General features: G+C 37.3%; 2 protein-coding genes across 2 annotated transcripts in view; one reads left to right on the top strand and one right to left on the bottom strand.

Moving 5' to 3' along the window:
• Window positions 1-164: 164 nt before the first annotated feature.
• bora (aurora kinase A activator-like protein bora) lies at window positions 165-21,512 on the top strand. Its single transcript, XM_083112670.1, has 9 exons — window positions 165-248; window positions 1,684-2,391; window positions 4,183-4,313; window positions 7,371-7,507; window positions 10,443-10,528; window positions 13,173-13,279; window positions 15,948-16,038; window positions 17,990-18,230; window positions 20,166-21,512. The coding sequence occupies exons 2-9, from the start codon at window positions 1,699-1,701 to the stop codon at window positions 20,714-20,716; spliced, it is 2,037 nt and encodes a 678-aa protein (XP_082968796.1). The 5' UTR covers window positions 165-248; window positions 1,684-1,698; the 3' UTR covers window positions 20,717-21,512.
• IntS1 (integrator complex subunit 1) overlaps window positions 19,162-21,787 on the bottom strand; it is a 132,847-nt gene continuing 130,221 nt past the window's right edge. The window contains exon 35 of the mRNA XM_083112665.1: window positions 19,162-19,180. The gene's annotated coding sequence lies outside the window, so the exon portion shown is untranslated. The remainder of the gene's footprint in view (window positions 19,181-21,787) is intronic.

Consider the following 21,787-nt stretch of genomic DNA (forward strand, 5'->3'; position numbering starts at 1 on the left):
TTTTTTAGATATGCAGAAATAAATCATTATACAAACAGAATTGACCTTGCAGTTGTAATTAATTTCATGATCAAATTGTTAACATTAGGTGTCATTAAAGTAGTCGTTGAATTGCAGCTGGTAGCTCCTAGCGATTTGATTGGCGTAAATATAATTGGTGTGTAGTTTAAAGGGAAAAGGGCTGGGGAGTACACTGACTTGTTTGAAATATTTAATTTGTGCAGGTGCTACGAGACACGAATTTAAAGGTAAATATGAATGAACTTGAGGGCTAGATGGGAAAGCATTTAACTATTGCATTTTATATCGTTCCATCCAGCATTTCAGACTTCTACATGTGCTTCTACTGTACTAGGGTGCATACGTGAACATATTTATTTTTGTTCGAATGTTGGTAAGAATTTTTTTCCAGTTTTTTATACATTTTCAGCGAGGAAGTTTTATTATTTTCTGCTTCGAATAGAGCAATTATAATATTTTTTGTATCTTCGTATTTTACCTTTCTCTTCATTACATTGTGGCTAAGCCGAATATGTGCATGATGGTTCTAAACGGGACCATTCATGGCTAGCCCGGACTCAAACTCTGAACCTTCGAAAATTAGAACGAGCCATTGTAATGTGAAAGATCCGCGCAAGAACGGTGCGATGTCTTAAAAGATGCAAATGCTTTAAAATTTCTGCTCTATGTAAGAAATTGCCGATTTTGATTACTTGCACAAATGATATAAACAAACCCTTCCTCATATCTCATTCGTGCATGCATTTTGAGTATTACATAATATTGATATAAATTTCATTTCCATCTTAACATTATTTTTGGTACCAGTTAGATAAGTCGGAGATACATTCAACTCGTTTTTTTTCAAATAAAAATAATTTCTACTTACCTCATATGCATAGCAGAACATTTGTCAACCTGGGGATCACTTTTTTTCCCATGAAAAACACTCTATTTTTATCATTATAATTCTTTATTTGTCGTTGCTAATTTGGCGGCCAAATCTTGACTCACGTTGTCTGTCGTCAGCTGATATGCAGTATTGTCAGCTGATGTGCAGTGTCTCCAAATCTATGAACCTATAAATGCCGCACAAACTATTCACAAAACGTTTTCATTCGAAAATTGTTCCACAAACCATTCACGTAAGGTTAGGTTAGGAAAATGTAGAAAAATAAATTTCAACAAAAGAAAATTAACATCTTGTCAAACTACCGCGTGGTTGCTACACTGACAGGGGGTTACATAACCGAATGCACGGAACATTTGATTCATGTAGTCGACGGCAATGGTGGCACGAGCTATCGTGCAATGGAGATGCATGAATGATGAAAAATACCCTACTCCGGCTTATCTAATCGTTACCTTATTTTTAAATGTAGTATATATGGCCCAAGATCATTTCATCATGCTATGCAGACATTTTTTACATGGTTCGATTTCAACCTTAGCCTATGTCTGTTAACACTGATGCTTTGGTATTAATTATTGTTTGATTGTACCTAAATTTATTGTGTGATTGTATTTCAAAGCAATTTACATGTACACTGCAAGATAAAATAAAAATATCTGAATTAATCTGCACTAGCAAGACATTGATTTCCTTGCAATGTGTGCTATAAAAAGTATTTTCGATTTCTATTATAAAAATTAAACATACACATTTTTTAAAAAATATTACAGGTAGACGTGCAAATAATGGAAGGCAAGGATACCCATTCCAAATTAGGTTTTCTTGGAGGAGGAAATACCTCACCTCTGCTAAGTGTTGTAGAACAGGCAGAGAATGACATTACACACAAACTAACAGGAGTTAACACGAATTCAAGCACAGAAGTGTCGAATGTAAACAATGAGATAAATTTTAAAACTGTGTGTGCTCACATTTCACCCCATCAAAAGCACTTCTGGCATAGTGAAAGTGAATTTGAAAATTGTTCCTCTCCAGCTTCTTATGTCTTGTCTTTAAGGACTGAATTACCAGACATTGAAGAAGAGATTACTGATGAAAATGTCGCAAATGTCCAAAACACTGTAAATAATGCTAGAAGGAACTTAAAAGATGGGTACAAAGGGACACCTGATAATGGGAGAGTTCGGAATCATGTGCAACCAACAACACCACAGATGTATAGCAAAAGGCTTCCATCTCCAAAACCTATTATTACTGTTCAACTACAGAATGAATATGGTACTCAGTCGCCAACTATATCCAGTTTGTCGGTTGGTAAAAAATGTGGCCAGTCAACTCCTAGCAGTTCTAGGCGATCATTTTGCCACAGTACACCTGCAAAATTGAATCCCTTCGAATCTTATCTGGTGGAAAGGCTCCATTTGCCAGTATGCAGTCCTTCGGTGTTCTCAATGCAGAAGAAAAGCAGTGACGAGCAGGTTAGTATACAGTAATAATAATTTGTCATTCATTTTTCTAAGATGCACCCCCAAAATATGAAATGAAGGGGTTAGCTTCATTTGCACTGTTGCCACTTTGGTACGAGCACTCTTCTCAAAACTCAATATGTTTGTACTCTTGTTTGTAGCTTCATCGTGCAAAAATAACATCGTGCTCGGAAGATCAGGAATGGCAAAGGCCCATTTCTTGGTGCCCTTAATTATGTACACCCTCGAGAAAGTGGAATATTTTGCGATAATTATGTTGTTTATGAATATTTTCATTTTTTTAGCTTGCGGAGATGTTGTTATGAACTGGAGTGCATCTGTTAGCGTACCGTGGTACCTAGTATGAAGTACAATAGTCCAACAGCTTCACGCAAGTGAATATAGCAACCAGCATGACATTCCACAAGAGCAGCTATAATTTTATGTCATTAGGTTTGGGGCTGATAGAAATTTTCAACGTGTTCTTTTGCTATTTGAGTGTGCATACAACCAGTTTTAGTACTAAAAAGCAGTGAAAGATGTCAGGTTTATACTTATGCAGGCCACTCTTTGGGATTAAATATCTTGGTTATTTGAGTTTTCTGCACACGTATATCAAAATCTATTGATTAAAACAGAATACAGCATAATTCTACAGGGGTACAGTGGGTCAATGGTCCCTATTTCTCTATGCTGCAAGTGATAGTAAGCTAGGTTAAAATTTCTCTCCTATGAGGGAAATACCTGTAGATTATTTATTAATAATTTCAATATTGCACTACATATTGGGATTGATTTGACAACATACATTTACAATTAATATAGAGGCTAATAGCAGCAAATTTTACCTATAATGCATCACTAAGTGCACATGATTTTTCCAAGCAAATTTATGCTTATGTCTACAATATATGCATATTCTATATGTGATCATGATTAAAGTTCTCTAGTCAGAGCTCTCTGGAGACCATGGGGAAGTGAATGCTAATGAAACAATTCAAATTTTCACCAGCAGGTGGAAACTTGGCACTGAAGTGACAACATCCAGAAGTTGGAGATGCAAAACTTTATTTTTAGTTTGTCAGTACACCATGCTCAACTGCGTGTCATCAATGTGAATGGCCCTTTGGAAGCGTATGACAGCGTAATCAATGATTCAGCATCAGCATGTTCACTGTGCACCAGCTTTCAGTGCCACATTTCCACCTGGTGGTAAAAATTTGAACTATTTTTTTCATTGTTTTTACATTCATTTTGTCAACGTTTGAGAAAAATCACTTTTTTTCCCTTCACTTCATTTCCCTCCAATTACTTTGACAGGTTGCAAGTAAAAAGCACAGTAACATGAACAGCTTTTATTTGGTGGCCTGAATCTTTTTTCTTCATTTGTTTTAGCCATCCATGTAGAGAAGTTTATTCTTGATGTGGATTTTTCTAGAAATTTTGTAAAAAGTACTGTGATGCTCTGGTATGAATTTATTTTTTGACATGATTAGAACTAATACTACAATTGATGTAAATAAGGTTTTCTAACCTTCAGTGTGTTACTTCGTTCACAATGCATGTAACAGTAAGAAACACATAAATAGTGCTTCCATGATGTATTGTTGGAAATGTTCAGAAATTTCTCATTTTCTTTCTCAAGCTGAATGTTTTTATCCATTTCAACATCGGAAATCCATGCAAATGTTTGAAATATAATGAGAACTATTTATTGATTTGTTTTATTTTACTTCACTTCTTTCTTTTTTTTAATAATTATTAATTAGTGGTCTGTAGTTTCTGAAAGAACAAATATTACAGGAAACTGAATTCCGGTGGTCGATAGAACATGTATCCCAATTATATCCTGCCGTTATTGAAGAAAATCCTAAACAGTTTGATGAACATCTGGACCCTGAAGCAGAATCCCAAGTACAAGAAGCCATAAACAGGTATTTTGTTTTTATAACTTGCTACTTTCAGTACCTTGTCATGTTATGAAAGTTAGCAACTAAGTCTTGTATTTTGGCATCTAGGAATGGTTCATCAAATAGCGAAATGCTCCTAAGGGAGCTTCTAGACCAAATTGACAAATGACACAGGATGCTGTGACGAGCTACACAAGCCCCTCCATGCATGCATGACCACGAGATCAATGCAACACGATGCATGCTATTGAGAAAATACATCTCAGTACAAAAGGTTGCATTTATATCTGTAGGTTCATTTTCAAATGTTACTTGGTTCGGATCCCACTTTAAACTGTAGGTCCAGCCCCAATTAGCCTATCCATGCATAAAAGTGGACTTAAAAACTATATGTATATATATCAGATAAGTGTCTCTTGTTGCTTCAGTCTAAAAGCTCCCAAAATGTCAACATTGATTCAAATCTTGTTGAATATAAATTCTTCTTCCACTTCCCATCTTAGCAATGCATTGCCCCTTGGAATCTGTAATGCACCTTCAATTTAGTCCTGCGCCGTCGCCATGTGATCTAAGGCATCATGCTTTGGGCTCTGGCTACAGGGCTTACAGGTTCAAGTCTCCTGGGGGAAGCGTAACAACTTTTCTCCTGAGATTTCGGCCTGTGTATGTGATCGGTGGCCACCCACCTCCATGAGGAAATTGGGCAGCTACGAATGAGTAGCGTAACTTGGTCACGGAAACCTGCAAACCTGCAACGACGACTGGGGGTTTGTCACGCTGACCACACGTCACCCCATAACTGGTTGATTGAGGCCGGCAGTCTGTAAGTAGGCCCTGGCCCTCACGGCTGTTGCAGCATGGGTTATTATTATTACTAGGGCTCGCTCGGAAGTTGAAGACCTATAAAAAGACTAAAATGTCAAAAAAAGGACCTAAAAACTGAGAAAAGGACGTATAAATGTGATCCAAATTAACTAATAACTTCAGTTTTAATTACATATTTAATGAATATGCACGGCACCTCCTTATCTGACTTGAGATCTTTGCAGGCGCGTGCTGTCTGGTCCTATACACCATGCTGAAAGCTTCAAAACAAGAGAAAGTTGCCACTTACACCTTCCAGACAAGTTACGGTTAACTTCAGTCATCCAAAAATGTTTTTCTCTCGTTTCAGGGATGGTTCAAATATTTTTATTTTTTTCTTATTTCTTTACTACAGAAAGGATGTTTAAGAGGTGATGAACTGATGATTCGAATTGAGAATGGGCAGTAAGAACTTAGTCGAAAGAAGGCGAAGTTGCAAAAAAAAGCCATTAAGACATAAAAAAAGGCTAAAAAAGGACCAATAAGCCAAAAAAGGACAAATAAACCCCACCTTTTTCTGTCCTAAAATGACCGAAATGAACTTATATTATGTTGGGCCTGATTTTTCCTCAACTTCCGAGCCTTAATTATTACCTTCAATTTATGTTCTTAGAACTCTAAGTAAAACATTTTCCATTAGGCAATGACAGTTCATTATAGTCTGTTGCTCACAGAGCTAAGTAACAAGTATATAAGATGGTTTTTAACTGAGAAAATGTGCTGAATCCAAATGTGAAGGGTGCCACTTTGGTACTCTTTTACATTTTGAGCTATGATGTATACAAGACAATTGTCAGTTTTTTTTTGGTACGTAACCACCACTGTAGTGTGCTTTCAAGCTTCACCCATCAGGTGTTACTAAGGATGGACAATATCGGAAATTTGATATCCCGATATATTGTCAAGAAAATATCATCACAGATGATACAATATTTTTTACGTATAGTGATATCTGCGATATGTCATCTCCACAATATATTGCTAAATATCGTGACGATATATTGCCAACATGATATAAAAAGTGTGTGTGTAAAGTGCTCCCCTGTGCTTTACACCACGCCACAAAGGCATAGAGGGGGTGTGCAGTTAGGGCCTCACACTTTCTTGATCACGGCCGAAGGTGGGGGTGATGTGATCAGCACCATGACCCTGACCACCTTTACCACCCAGAGTTTCCTCCAGGTACTCACTTTATATGATACTGGCTGAGTGCCGGAACCTGCTTCAACAGGTGGAAAATAATTCCGGTTCTCCCGGGATCGAACCTGGGTCTCTCGCATGGTAGTCAGACACCCTAACGACTGAGTTACCACGGCACACAATATGATATATATCACCAAAATATGATGATATATCATCTAGTTGACATGGCCTGGATGATATTTTTTCAATATCACGATATATCGTTTTGATGATATATCGCCCAACACTAGTTGTTACCATAAGTGCCAAAGCCGCCACACACAACAGCATCTAATCAACATTCATTGTCATTGCCATGATTATCCAAAAATTGGCAGAATAGCAAATCAAAATTATAGTAGTGTGAACAAATACAGAAGAGAAAATTCCGCATTGTCACTTATGTGATTGTATAGCTGATAGCGACATGTCCCTGTGCACAAAACTGACTTGGTGTTGAGTTCTCAACTCGCTATCTTACCAACACAGGTTCAGAGTTTGAAACCTAGCCTGGACATGTGTTTGTCCCTTATCAAATTATCTTCTATTCTCATTATCACAATTAACATGTAGATAAAAGTAAGATGCAAGATGTGCAGAATCTACACAATTATTGCTGATGCTAATTTTTGTATAATTTTTTAAAAAATTATAACTGGTGGAATTATGACTTTAACTGTGTTCCATGTTTGATTTTTTTTTTTTTTACGTGTAGAGCTATGCAAGTAGTTAACTGTGTATGCTGATAGCAACATGTGCTAAAGAATTGGGCATTTAAAATTTTGTGCTGGTGTCATCACAAATATCAGTGAAAAGTTTTTGCTATGTTTAGAAATAAACTCACCACTTGCACCAATGGTTTCAGGTCCACATTTTGGCTGTGTGCAGATTTTCCCTTGTGAGTGTCTCTTCTTAAATTTCATCTAATCATTCTACCATTCTCACGATTAGTCAATAAAATGGCAGAAAAGTAATATGATGTTATAAAACAAGTTTTGGTACTGCAAGAATACACAATGTAAGCTATTTTTCCAGGTTTTTCCAGAAGGCTCAGATCGTACCAAGTCCTTGGGGGCAGGTGGTTAAGAAAGTTCTTCCACTGGACGGTGAACTGACTCCAGATGGTTCAGAACCAGGGAATCACTCCCAATGCACAGTCTCTAAAAAAGAAGGTTTGTAATTCTGTTATGTATTTTGTGTTATCACTTTTCTAAAGCTTGGATTTTTTATGTAGGAAAAACATTAAAAATATGTAGAAAATATGTGCACTAACTGTGATGTTTGTATACGTCAGGGAGCGTACAGTGAACACCACCTGTGGACATTACCGTAAAACCTTGTTAATCCAGATTAATGGGGGGGGGGGGGTTAAGTTGACTGGATTAACTGAAATAACTTAAAGGAACAGCAGAAAAAATCCGTTTATAGCAACAAAACACGTTTATTATGGTGTATTTAAAGGGTATAGGCCTAAATACACTATACAGTACAGTACAAAGTCTGCGGGAAAATAAATATATTTCCTAAAATATAATTGTGTTCAAAGAGTTGCTGCAGAAAAGGACCTGGACATCATATTTGACGAGAAACTTTCCTTTTCTGAGCACATCTGAATACTGTTCTCCGATCTGGTCTATGGCATGGCCCTCAAATTCAGATAGACTAAATTCCATCCTAAATTTCTTCCTGGCCATTGTTTGACACCGAATTCCATCCACAAAACACTTGCAAAAGTCCATCCTCCTGCAAATGTTAAATATCCAAACTCCTCAAGAGAGACGTAGACTGGCTGACCATATATTTCTACATAAAATAGTGAATGGCAACATCGGAAGTGACCGCCTTCTTCAGGAAATTCACTTTCGTGTGCCTGCCTGCTCAACAAGAAGCACTCAACGTTTTGCTTCTCAGAAGCCGAGATTGTGCCTCATCCAGCGCTCTTTGTTCCATAGACTGCCCAGTGAATATAATAATCTAGGAAGCCAAATAGACATTTTTGAAAATCTGGACCGTTTTAGATGAAAGTTAACTAAAAGTATGTAAGTCTCTTAACCACATGTAATTTTTCTATGTTATTATTTTTGTCCTTATGTTCTATAATATCGTTCCAATGTAAAATGGCTAACGCTGTATTTGGAATCTTCTATTAAATAAATAAATAAAGAATTTCATCAGTGGTTGACTGCCTTTTCTTTGTGAAGTTCTCTTGTTTACTTCTAGCCACATTTAAAATCTTGCATTCTGCTTTTTTTTTTTTGGCCTTTTGCCTGTCCGGATTAAGCAAAGTCCAGCTTATCGAGGCCCAGATTAACGAGGTTTTACTGTATTATGAAAAGAGGCAAGAATAAGTGACATCTAGATGTTTGCATAGGGGCACGTCATATTACGCGTACATTAATCTCATATATAAAGAGGTAAATGTAGGATTTTTGGGGGTGTAAGGGGTGACCTTCCACGTAGTACACCCTGAACTGCATTTTGCAGACTTAACAAGGATCTGGTATCTGGACCTACGGCCAGTATAATCCTCTGTAGGGGTGTGTGTGTGTGTTCTGTCCTTTTGTGCTTGCCCCTTTGCAGCCTCCGCTTTTAACCCAGGTAAGAATATTTTAGTCCTCTGACATTATAGTTATGTTACATTATTTGGTCTAGGAATTAATTCGTGCAGTTGTTACGCACACATTGAAGCTGTAGTTCAAACACAAAATACATAAATACCTTAAGAAAAATATTGTCCATCGCGAGCCACCACTTTCGCCCATCTGTCAGGCAAGTTACGGATTCCGTGGCGAAAGAAGTCCTCATCCTTTGAAACGATCCAGTCAGAGACCCATTTTTCGATATCTTCTGAAGAAGTGAACCGCTGTCCAATCAAATCGTTATTCATGCAATCGAAGAAGTAGTAGTCCGAAGGAGCAACACCTGGTGAATACGGAGGGTGGGGTAAAACTTCCCATCCGACATTTTCTAAATAGGTTTTGACCGGTTTTGCAACATGTGGGCGAGCGTTATCATGTTGAAAAATAAGTTTGTCATGTCTGTTCTCCCATTCTGGTCGTTTCCTGGCCAGAGCTTGCTTCAAACGCATTAATTGTCGTCGATAACGTTCTCCATTAATAGTTTCACCCGGTTGCAGCAGCTCATAGTACACCACACCTTTCATATCCCACCATATGCACAGCATAACCTTTGCACTGTGAATATCTCGTTTCGGTTGTGATAGACATGGTTCACCTTGCTTCACCCAGGCCTTTTTTCGTTTTGGGTTTTCGTAATGGATCCACTTCTAATCGCCAGTAACAATGCGATGCAAAAACCCCTTTCTTTTCTGTCTTTGAGGCAGAAATTCGCAAATGGTTTTTAGTCTTTCAACGTCTCTGTCTTTCAATTCATGTGGAACCCAATGTGACATCTTTTGAATCATTCCCATGGCTTTGAGGCATTTGGAAACTGTTGTTTGATCAACACCTAATGCTTCTGCAAGTTCTTCCTGCGTTTGACACGAATCCTGATCGAGAAATGCTCTCAATTCTTCGTCTTCAAATTTTTTTGGCTGTCCAGGTCGCTCTTGGTCTTCCAGGCCGAAATCACCACTTCTAAACCGTGCAAACCACTTCTGATGCGTTTGTTCAGCTAGTGCATGGTCACCATACACTTCCACCAAAATACGATGACGTTCGGTAGCACTTTTCTGCATGTTAAAGTAATGAAGCAGAACACCCGCAAAAACACTTTATCTGGCACGAACTGCGCCATGTTCAGTTGACTACAAAATGCTGTTGTTGACGTGTCAATCAACTGCCCTATACTACGAACGATGCACGCTGACAGGAGTTTTCAACGCATGTGTGGATACACGGAACTGTGGGACGATACGCTCGTTACGCCATCTCTTGTCCAGGCGCACAAATTAATTTCTAGACCAAATAGTTATATTTTAATTATGGTAAAGTGCTTTACCTCATATAATGTGACGGGTGCAAAATAGCCTAAGTGCTGACAAACCCACAATTTCAAATTCAATCAATCAATGAAATGTAGGATTTGCAGTTAACTGATACAAATAAATGCTAATGATAAACAATAACTCATACTTTCATTTTGCAGCATGGACTCAAACTGTGCTAAGCCTTCCAGCCGTACTGCCTCCGGAATTAGAAGCAGCACTGCAACCGTACTTCACATGTGCAGACGTAAGCATTGTTTTTCTGTTGGTCTTTTGTACTTGTTGAACTATTTTGGTATCTGTGACAAAGTGCAATTCCAAAGGAACTGGTCGCTTTGGTATTTGTACAGCATGTTAGGAATGGAGCAATATGGAATTTTTGCAGATAGCTTAATATAATACAAATAAAAAAAATGCCGATAACCAATATGAAGGATATAAAATTATCAGTGTTCCTTATTCATTCTTAATTGATGTATATAACCAGGTGACTGCAATGCATTTTGCCATAAGAAAAATGCAGAGTATTTAGACATTTTCTGTACTAAACCAAGGCAGGTCCCACGTTGGATTAAAAATTATAGATACTTAAGTTTGGACTCCAATTAAAAATTACACAGTAGACCTACATAAAAACAATTTACATCAAAATTTTGCTTATTCAATTATGTGTTTACCTATGCTAACCAAAGTTTTTTCGAGTATGCCTTCTATTTTTTATCGTCATGAGAACAAAAAAAGTGTTCCCCCCTCCAAATGATCAGCCTCTTTGAAATTCTATAAATAAAATATTGGTTGTCCGATCGTGGTGAAATTTTAGTACGATGCACGCAGAAAGGTTTCAAACACAATTCTTAATTTTCAGAATTTTGCGAACAATTTTTTCTTAGTATTGGATAGTCCTACAGATACAATATTGGTCTTGTTTTGAAACTCTTTGCATCTTTGCTTGTAAAATCAAATATCATTGCCAATTCACATTGCAAAACAGATTTTTATTCAACGGAGCGAAGATGTACGTGGAACTTAGCAACACCGCACACAGCTATGTCTGTTGAACCGTGGAATCCGCAGGCTGTCAATAGCCTACCTGGGCATAAAGTTGACTTAAAATAACAACAACTCAACTACTCGCTCAATAAGACTCCACTACAGTGGAACCCCGATTTTACGTTCCTCAGTTTTACATTTTCCTGCATTATACATTCAATTTTCATGGTTCCAATAGAGCAAGATGCTATAAACTTTTCCTCAATTTTACATTTTCCTGCATTTTAAGTTTTTTTCAGCTTGGTCCCCTGAACGTAAAATCGAGGTTCCACTGTACTGTGTAGCATCATGAGGTGACCACTTGAGACATTCTTTTTGGTTAGTGTTAGTTTGTGTTGTGTGAATTAATCTCCAAGAAGTGTAGAATTTATTCCATTTACATAACATGCTCTAGTCAAACGTGTTCGTTATTTTAAAAGCATCAGCTAATTATGCTCATCCCTGTCCTGGTTTTTTACGGAGGCTTGCTGTGTACTTACCTACCTGATGATGGTTGTTTGAAACAGGTGAAACACTGTGTAAAAACCAATACAACAAAGGAACAGGATATTCTCAATGAACACTCAAGGCCAAGCCGGGACTCAAAAGTGGCAACTTTTGTGGCAAGATCGAAAGTCAACTACTGGGTGGCCACGATTAAATTTGCCCTACTCAGAGTCCTCTGATTAAATTTGCCCTACTCAAGAGTCCTCTGATTAAATTTGCCCCACTCAAGAGTCCTCTGATTAAATTTGCCCCACTCAAGAGTCCTCTGATTAAATTTGCCCTACTCAAGAGTCCTCTGATTAAATTTGCCCTACTCAAGAGTCCTCTGATTAAATTTGCCCTACTCAAGAGTCCTCTGATTAAATTTGCCCTACTCAAGAGTCCTCTGATTAAATTTGCCCCACTCAAGAGTCCTCTGATTAAATTTGCCCCACTCAAGAGTCCTCTGATTAAATTTGCCCCACTCAAGAGTCCTCTGATTAAATTTGCCCCACTCAAGAGTCCTCTGATTAAATTTGCCCCACTCAAGAGTCCTCTGATTAAATTTGCCCCACTCAAGAGTCCTCTGATTAAATTTGCCCCACTCAAGAGTCCTCTGATTAAATTTGCCCCACTCAAGAGTCCTCTGATTAAATTTGCCCCACTCAAGAGTCCTCTGATTAAATTTGCCCCACTCAAGAGTCCTCTGATTAAATTTGCCCCACTCAAGAGTCCTCTGGAGAACATGGGGAAGTGAATGCAGACAAAAAAAGTTCAAATTTTCATCACCAGTTTGAAATGTGGTGCTGAACTCTAATGTACATTGAACACCATCACGGGAAATGCTTTGTGCAACCATTGATCACATTTCTTATTATTTGCATTAACAGGGTTCATATTGAATTCTGCTGTACCAACATAAACTCAAATTACTGGTTGTTGTTACTTCAGCACCACATTTCAACATGGTGGTGAAAATTTGAACTACTTTTTTTATTTTCATCAGCATTTGCTTACCCATGATCTCCATTGCCTCTGTATCAAGTATCACCACAATATATTTCTTTGACGGGGCTCTGAGTATGGATAATTTATTTTTAAGTGTCAACATTTACACCTGGTGGTGAAAATTTGAACTACTATCCCCCCCCCCCACCAGCAATTGCTTCCCCATGGTCTCCAGAGGGCTCTGAGCAGGGCAACTTTGTGGCCACCCTGGACTTACTGTGCTCAGACATCGACCTGACAAAATAAAGTATTTACTTTTTGCTGGAAGGAAAAGCCGTATTTTGAGGCACACATCAGATTATTTTTTATTCAATTTTGTATTTTTGAATTTATTTAAATCTTAATTTCACCATTTCCTTTTATTTCAGGAATGTAGTGCTAAGTCCTCAACATCAGATGCAGAGGAAGCTAACTTGAGTGCAACAACACTTAGGCGGAAACTGTTCCATACTGAGGAAGCATCCCAGTCGTCTAGGTATGTATTTTAATCAGTTCCAATAGTTATTTAAGTCACACACTGCATCATAAGACAATTAGGAGAAGGGCTTAGCACATTCATGATCTTGACTCCCCAGCAACATGCTCTGGCTGCATTTCACCCCCTCCCCCCCAAGGTAAACCATTTTATTAGAATTAGAGGATGGGTGAACCCCAGAGGGACATGGTCTGAATTATTCTCTCCTTAGATTTCCTAACCTGGGAATCAAACTTGAATCTCCCACATGGCAGTCAGATACTCTACCAACTAGACCACTTTGGCTCTACTTAGAACTGATACCCATACTGATGCAGACACTCTTACCAATTCTTACTGATACCGATGTTTGAAAATTGTATTAATTAAATGTTCAAAATATTTATTGATGTTAGTGTGTAAGTATTGCATTTCAATTAGAACCATCAATTTTTCAGAGTTTTGCTGCAAATATTCAAAAATTACATCAGAACAGAATATTAAAATATCTTTTATGTAATCCTCAAGTACAGTTTTCCATTCATGCAAAATCAATGGAAACTTCAAATTTTACATAATTTGCAGGATAATTAGTCTCTGCGAAAGAGTTGCACAGCATTTTTGTGGACTTTGCAAAATACCAAAATGCCAGAAAAGTATTGGTGAATAAAATCCAATCGGTACATCGACATCAGCTCAGCCCTAATTAAAAGACATGTTCAGAAAATTTATACATGGGGGAGAAGCTGAAAGTGGCTTAACTCCACTTTTCATGAATATATACATATGTAGAGGTGAGAAATATTAAACTAAGCAAAATATTTTCCAAATTTACAAATTTGTCCCATACATGGCAGAAATTTGTTTTTGCACTGAATGCTTCCATCTTTTGTTGAGAAGATAATGAGGACAATGTCCACGATGGAATCATGCTATTTGCGCTTTGGAAGATTTTGATTGCAATTATATAGCATTACTCGCAAAGAGTTTTCCTTTAAAATATTAAAAAAATACATAAAAGATAATTTAAACATAAAGCTCATATATTTATGAACTTTATGAACTTCACTTTGGCCAGCCACAAATATATCCTTTAAACTGACTCATTTTATTCACAATATTTATATCAATTTATTTTCTATTCATAATTATTAACTACTATAATTGTAATAAATTATTAAATACTAACAATTTTACAATTTTATAATAAAAAATAAATCAAAAACTAAACACTGAAAATTAATCTCGTCATTTGACCCAACATCATCAATTATGAATTTATGCATACTGTGAAAAATTAAATAAAATACATTTTGAGGACCCTGCTGGACACCTCACACTCTAGATCAGTGGCCTTCAACCTGCAGCCTTTATTTTAGCGGTCCGCTAAAGCCTTTAATGAAAAATGAAACTATGAGATCCAGCGACGAAGACTGAGTGACTACATTATACTGCAGTCTCACAGTAAGTGAACTCGCCCCTCTGCTTCATCCCCTTTAATTTCTAAAGTCTACATATATAATAATTAAATTCTTGAAGCGAATGATGAAGAGGTATTCTCGGGATATCAACCAGGTGATTTCTGGATAGGCTTCCGAGCTTTCGATGTCACTCTCATCTTCAGGGATAGAAGTGAAGTCTTCCTATCTGGAAATCACCTGGTTGATATCCTGAGAAAACCTCTTCATCGTCTACATATATCATCGTGGCCTGTTTTTATATTTGGTACTTGCGAACAGCTCTTTTCCAAAATGAAAAATATGAAATTGAAAGTTGAGGAATCAACTGACTGACACAGACCTTGAAAACTGTCTGTGAGTAGCATCATCCAATTTCAAGGCAAATATTGACATGCTAGAGAAGAAAAAAACAATCACAGTACCCTCATTGAGGGGGTAAATAACTATTTTTTTGTATGAATGGTTAACATGCTTTTTTATATAAACAAAATAACAGTTTTGTTTTATTTTCGCTATTTGTCATGTTGAAGTGCCTGACCTCAATTCGGAACTTGTCAGTTTCTTTGCAATAGTTAATTACTTATGCTGGTGTGATTTGATTTTTGGTTGATTTGGTGTTTTTTAAGTCCACTTTGTGCACAGTAAGGCTAATCGGGACTGGACCTACAGTTTAAAGTGGGATCCGAAACACTATGTGCCTCCACCGGGTATCGAACCCGGGACCCCTTGATTACAAGGCAACGATGCTACCACTGTGCCATTGGGGAGGCTTTATGCTGGTGTGGTTTTATAAGTAAAGAGTATAATAAATAAATGTATCCTGAACAACAGAGACCACGTAATTATTTGTAACGCTACCACTGCCTCTGTGAATGTGCCTGTAACAGTGTGGCCAGTCAGTCCCTTACAGAATGTGAAAATGGCCTGCTAAACGAAAAACGTTGAAGACCACTGCTCTAGAAGGTATCAGCCGTGTCTAAATACAAACTGATACTTTCTGATACAAATTCCTAGACATTTGTATCGGATCAGCCCTAATTTATAGTTCACACTTTATTATTACTATAATCCATTACTGTAGTATTAGCTAGAATCTAAGGGTCCAGAGTGACAAAAATGCTACATTATCTTTAGACAAACAGAGGTGTCTTTCGTTTGTACTTATTTCTTATTATGTGCAATTTTTTCAAATAAGTTACTTTCACAGTATTCATGTGTGTGTTTTACAGTGTAATGCAGTGCAATTCACCTAGTTCTCCTTGCCAGACTAGTCTTTGTGTGGATAATGATGTTCAGCGATTGCATGTGTCACCGACTTGGGTAAGTTCCTTTATATGATTCTACAAAGGAAACTGGTTGCACCTATGTAATGTTGCATGGAAGTATTCTTTTACAATCTCAAGTACATGGTCATATTTCAACAAAGAGGGTCCAAGGGGTCTAGAGAAAAAGAGCACAGTAATATGTGGAAATACAACAAATGCTTCCTGAGAAATAGTGATAACATTTATATTACAAAAAACAGTCCTCTTCATGTCTTACAAGTCAAAAACCATCTATTACTGTTTAACATTAAACAGTTTAAACCTGTATTTAAGTATACTGTGTACATGCCTATCTTAAGATTTCTGAACAACGGATATACAACAAGCTGACACTAGTACAGAGTGGTCACAAAGTGGGCGTACCCCCTTTATTTTTGACATTATGATGGTTATGGTTTAATAATTGATATGAACACATACTTGATAATTAACTCTGAGACACTTACTATTCATTTTTCCGCGAAAGTTTTTTTCAGCCATCAATTTCGCCTCTCGTCTGGTGGCTTCGTCAGGCATGAACTGTCTTGCTGCGGCTGATGTGGTTCCTTCTTCTTCCGCTTGTGCTTGTGATGACGCTAGTTGATGCAGCACATTCACTTTTTGTCATTTTCGTGCGGGTGTAGAGCTTCCTTCTGTTGCCGCTGCACAAGGTGGTTCCAGATCTTGTCCTTTGCTCGTGTGTGCAGGCTGGCTTTTTTGAGAACGTTTGGGGTCTGTGCTTAGTTTCTTGTTGCAGGGGAAGAGCAGGTTGGGTGGGAACTCGTTGGAGAGGAGCAGGTTGGGCAGGTGTGGATACTCCTGATGGTGGGAAACCAGGTTTTATTGAGGGCCCCGGTATTGGTGTTGAGGTTGGCGGGCACTGTGACTATTGCGTAGGTTTCGTTTGAAAACCTTTCTAGTGTGGATTTTGCCTGCATGATTATTTTCGAAGAGCCTATGCTATGGTTTTCATCTGAGGTGGCAAGAAAGGCCTGTTCTCCTCCTCCCAAGCCTGTGGTCAGCATCATGCTCCTTGAACCTTTCATTGAAAATGACTGTCTCCATACCGATGTTAAATCATAAGTTATGTCTGCATATCAAGCATTCAACCATAACCATCGTAGTGTAGAAAATAAAGGGGGGTATGCCCACTTTGGACCACTCTGTAGATGTGGAGATATAACAAAAGTGAATTGGTTCTAGAATTCACACCACTTGACATCTGGATAACCTCGCTTTGGAATGTGATGCGTTAACATATATGGAACACTATAAGGTCATCAACTCGATTTCCTATGAAAGTGGAGATCCAACAAAACAGCCTTCAGCCAGCAATGTGGCTACTTGAACCACTTGACACATTCTGGATGTATGATGGGCTCGAATAAGATGGGTTATAGACTTAGCCTTCACTATGCACTCGTTTTGTTAATGAATGATGGGCTATATTCGCACAGTGTATTGTAACCACTTTAGATGACTCCGATGTATTGTTTTCGTCGCTGCTGAGTCTCATTGGTACTCATGTCATATTATGTTGCACTTTGGTTTATGCTCTTGAGAATGGCACTGAACAATTTATATGCACATTGCATAAATTCTTCATAAGAATTTCAGATTTCAAAGTTACTGATGATCTTGAAGTGTTTAGATTATTTTTCATTAATTATTTTTAAATTGCATATTGAAAATATGTTTTGGTAACTTTTATTACAATGTTTTATTTTTCTTTCCAAAAATTGTTCCAGAAAAACATTCATAAATTTGAGAAAATGTACATATAATGTAACATATGTGAAAGAAAATATTTTGTAGATTTCAGGAAAGTCTGATAAATAATAACAAACTTATAAACATATTTTCTATGATTTTTTTGAAAAACAGGCAAAAAAAACCAGCATATGTGGAAAAACATGATATTTTCAGGCCAGTCTGCAAAGCGTTAACTTGATATTTTGCGTTTCCAGTCATGCTTCTCCAGCTCACCAACTACAAGACGGAGCACACTCCTTCCTGACATTGATCCACCCGATCTCTCTCCCATTCAAACCAGTGACAAGTTCAGTTCTTCGCTGAGAATCAAATTGCTCACACGGCTGGAAAGGGTTGTGGAGGATGAGAGTTTGTGTTCCAAGGAAGGTGAGAACAGATTGTTAGAATCTCCAGACACCAGCGTAGTTACGGAAACAGATCGTCTTTCACCTCTTGGTAAGTCTTCTTTCATTCTTGGGTTTCCCATTAAGAGTTTGGAAAATACTTTTCAATCTGGTTCTGCTCCTTAAAAATTGCATTCTTATGTGTGTATCTGAGACACTTTAAAATAATTGAGTGCCTCGGGACTAAAACTTGATAACCCACAAATGTATGATACAATTGTTTTTAGTGTTTTTTTTTTTAACTTTGTTCAAGCTTACACCAAGATAAACACACACACAAACTCACAACCAGAAGTGTAGAGTGACTATAGGTCTTTTCTACTCTTAAGGCAGGCTGCCCTCATGCTGGCAAGGGGAGCGGGGAAGCGACCAATCCAGCGTGATAAGAAATGCAGCAGCCTGTAGAACAAGGTTGGGGCAGCATCTCCACCCTCGACGTTGTAAGTCTCGGTGCCACCGCCGTTGTCTGGTTGGTCTGCTGCATATTGTCCGCTCCCCACTTCCCTTGCCAGCATGAGGGCAGCCCGCCGTAAGAGTAGAAAAGACCTATAGTCACTCTACACTACTGGTTGAGAGTTTGTGTGTGTGTTTATCTTGGTGTAAGCTTGAAAAAGTTCTGGGAAACCAGGATGAAGTGTCGCAGGAAAAATAAAAACCACTAAAAATAACTATTATATTATTTTACATCTACAAAAAAAGTGGTTATGCGAACCTTTAAGAAAACAAAAGTATGAAACAAAAAACGAAAGGTGAAAGTTCATCCATTGCATTGTGACTTATGGGTTACCCAGATGTTCCCGTGCATTTCTGGCTATCAGCGATTACTGAAGGAACTTCATTCACTATTGTACAGCAACTGGAGATGGTGCAGCAACTGAGTCCAATGTTATCAAGTGTGGGTTATCAAGTTTTACTCCTGAGTCACTCGATGTTTTTCAATGTAAAATTATTAACTGAATGTTTCCCCAATTGTTGATACAGGAATTTATTCGCTGCAACACCCTGGAAAATGCAAATATCTCAGCTCATTGAAAACCTACAAATACGAAGATTAGAAATGGACCTGCTAGGGATGTGCCGGAGCCGATTACCGGTGTATGGATATTGGCATCTACATCGGTACCAATAATACTAGAGATTTACCTTCTAATTTTGTAAGATTCATTAAAAATTAGGTTAATGAATCTTCTTCACTGTGGAGTTTTTAAGATAAAATTATTGTAAAAACTCATTCAGAGGTTCAACCTACCTCAAAATCAGAAATAGAACTGTACATTGCTGAACCAACTATTCCACGTGATCAGGATCCACTGTTGTATTGGAAATTCAAAAATGAGTATCCAAACCTGAAGAAAGGGGCAAGAAAATACCTGGGCATACCTGCTGCATCAGTATTCTGTGAACAAGTGTTCAGTGTTGCTGGACAGATTTGCGATAAGATAAGTAGATTACCTTCCAGGAGTGCTTCAAAAACTTGTGTTTCTGAAGTTGAATCTGCCAGCATTAAATTTCCAATATTAAAAACAGGAATTCATTTTGCATTTCAAAGAACTACTTGTGTACTAATGTTAAATCTCTGAGAATATATATTTAATATGCAATTAGAAATGTTTATAGCAAATTTATTTTTGTCATGCTGAAAATAACATTCCAACAAGTAAGTTTCACAGAAATAATTTAGTAACTCATTTATGTCTTCTTATTATCAACCGTGTTTTTTATTCCCCTAACATGAACATGAATTCCATTTCTGTTGAATAATCTTATGTATCGGAATCGGCGTCGCATCACTAGGACCTGCTATAGTAGAAATATGATGCAATGAACATATCAGCACATGAATGGGAGGAAAAATCTTACCTTCACATGTTAAGAATTTTCTTCAATATTTCTCAAGTTCGTTTCTTTTTCAGGACTTTGAGACATAGACTGAAAAAATTTTTAAAAAAACAGCATTTTTAAATGATTTATCAATGATTATTTTCAGGTACAGCACCACTTGAAGATGATGATGAATATGATAATGATGTAAAGATGCCATCAGCCAATGTAACATCATCGAGAGAGATATTTTCAGAAAATATGACAATAAGTGAAATTGTCGTCAACACACCACAGAAAGATGAAAATATTTCCTTCTTGATGAACGAAGAATCGCTAGCATCGTTGCCTTCTTGCCTGCAGTCCCAGCAAATCAGCAACACGGGGACTGCAGCGAGACACTTGTGGACTTCAACGAATCACCATTTTCTGGAATCCAACTCGCAAGAGATGTCGAGCGTTTCCATGATGCAGCAAGATACTGGGTACTGTACAGGGACCACGTACAGCACTATGTCGTCTCAGAACATGATCAGCTTGGATGGCCAGCATGAAATAACGAACGAACTTTTCCTTGGGAAAGAACTTCTGGTGAAACATAATTACGTTGAGGAAGACGGGAATGTTCGCTTTACACAGTTCCATGACAACAGTATGATGCCATGGAAATCATCACATCTAGTTTCTTCAACGCCAACCAAGTCCACACATAATTGATAAACATGTTTTTATTGTGTTCAAAAGTAAAGACTGTCGTTATTGATGTAAGCTCTTATTCACAAGAGAACTAATGAAATGTATGTGCATGCAGGATCTCAAGTATAGTAACATATTTTCTCTATTTGTGCCTTTTAAATGCAAATATATACTGTACATAAAGAATGGTATTAACAGTGTCAGATATTGTAACTGTGTTTACAGTGACTTGTGCTCATATGCATGCATGTAAACTAGCTACATACACCAGTGTACATAAATGTATGTAAAAGTCCAATTTTGCTCCGATTGCAAATAATGTATTGCCAATCCCATCTTTCTTCCCTCTTTAACACTAATTTTAGGAACAATTGTTACTAAACAAAATATCATTCGGTCTAGTAATAACCTTATTGCAATGCAATACAAAAATATTTCATAAAGGACTTTCTTGTGGTTTTAATACTATATATTTTATTGGCAACTGAATTTGTTATGATTTACTAATTTAGTTTTCACCAAAAATTGATTAAGCTTTTACTATGATGAATTACAATTTGCTGTTATGTTTTGTAATTTAATTTTTGTCTCTAAAGTGAATATTTGTGATGATATATGCCAGGACAGATGTCAATGTTGTTAATTTTTAAGAAACTTATGGATTTGAATTCCTTTCAAAGTCCCTTCAATTTGCAACATTGTATGGTGCCAACATCAAGAAGAGAAAAATTATATGTAATTTCAGGAATTTTGCAAAATTCCTACCATTTTCAGCCACTTTTTAAAATTGAAATTGATAATATTTTCTACATCCTGATATCTCAGGAATTTATTTTTTTGCTTCATGTTCTGTGTAAACAAGTGAAGGAAGACATGGGTTATTATCATTATAAATATACATATATGATACTACTATAGTTGCATATGATGTCTTCAGCTCTTCATTTGATAGAAGAACTGGAATCTTGACTTGAATCTGATAAGGTGCATGGCAGAGAGAACATATTTGTCTTCAACATTATCAAGGGTATTTGTGTGCTTGTCAAATCTACACACAAAAGTTTGTATAGTGATACCCACCACCTATCCTTT

The sequence above is a fragment of the Lepisma saccharinum genome, chromosome 26, assembly GCF_977018435.1.
Source record: "Lepisma saccharinum chromosome 26, izLepSacc3.1, whole genome shotgun sequence".
Taxonomy (NCBI): Eukaryota; Metazoa; Arthropoda; class Insecta; order Zygentoma; family Lepismatidae; genus Lepisma; species Lepisma saccharinum.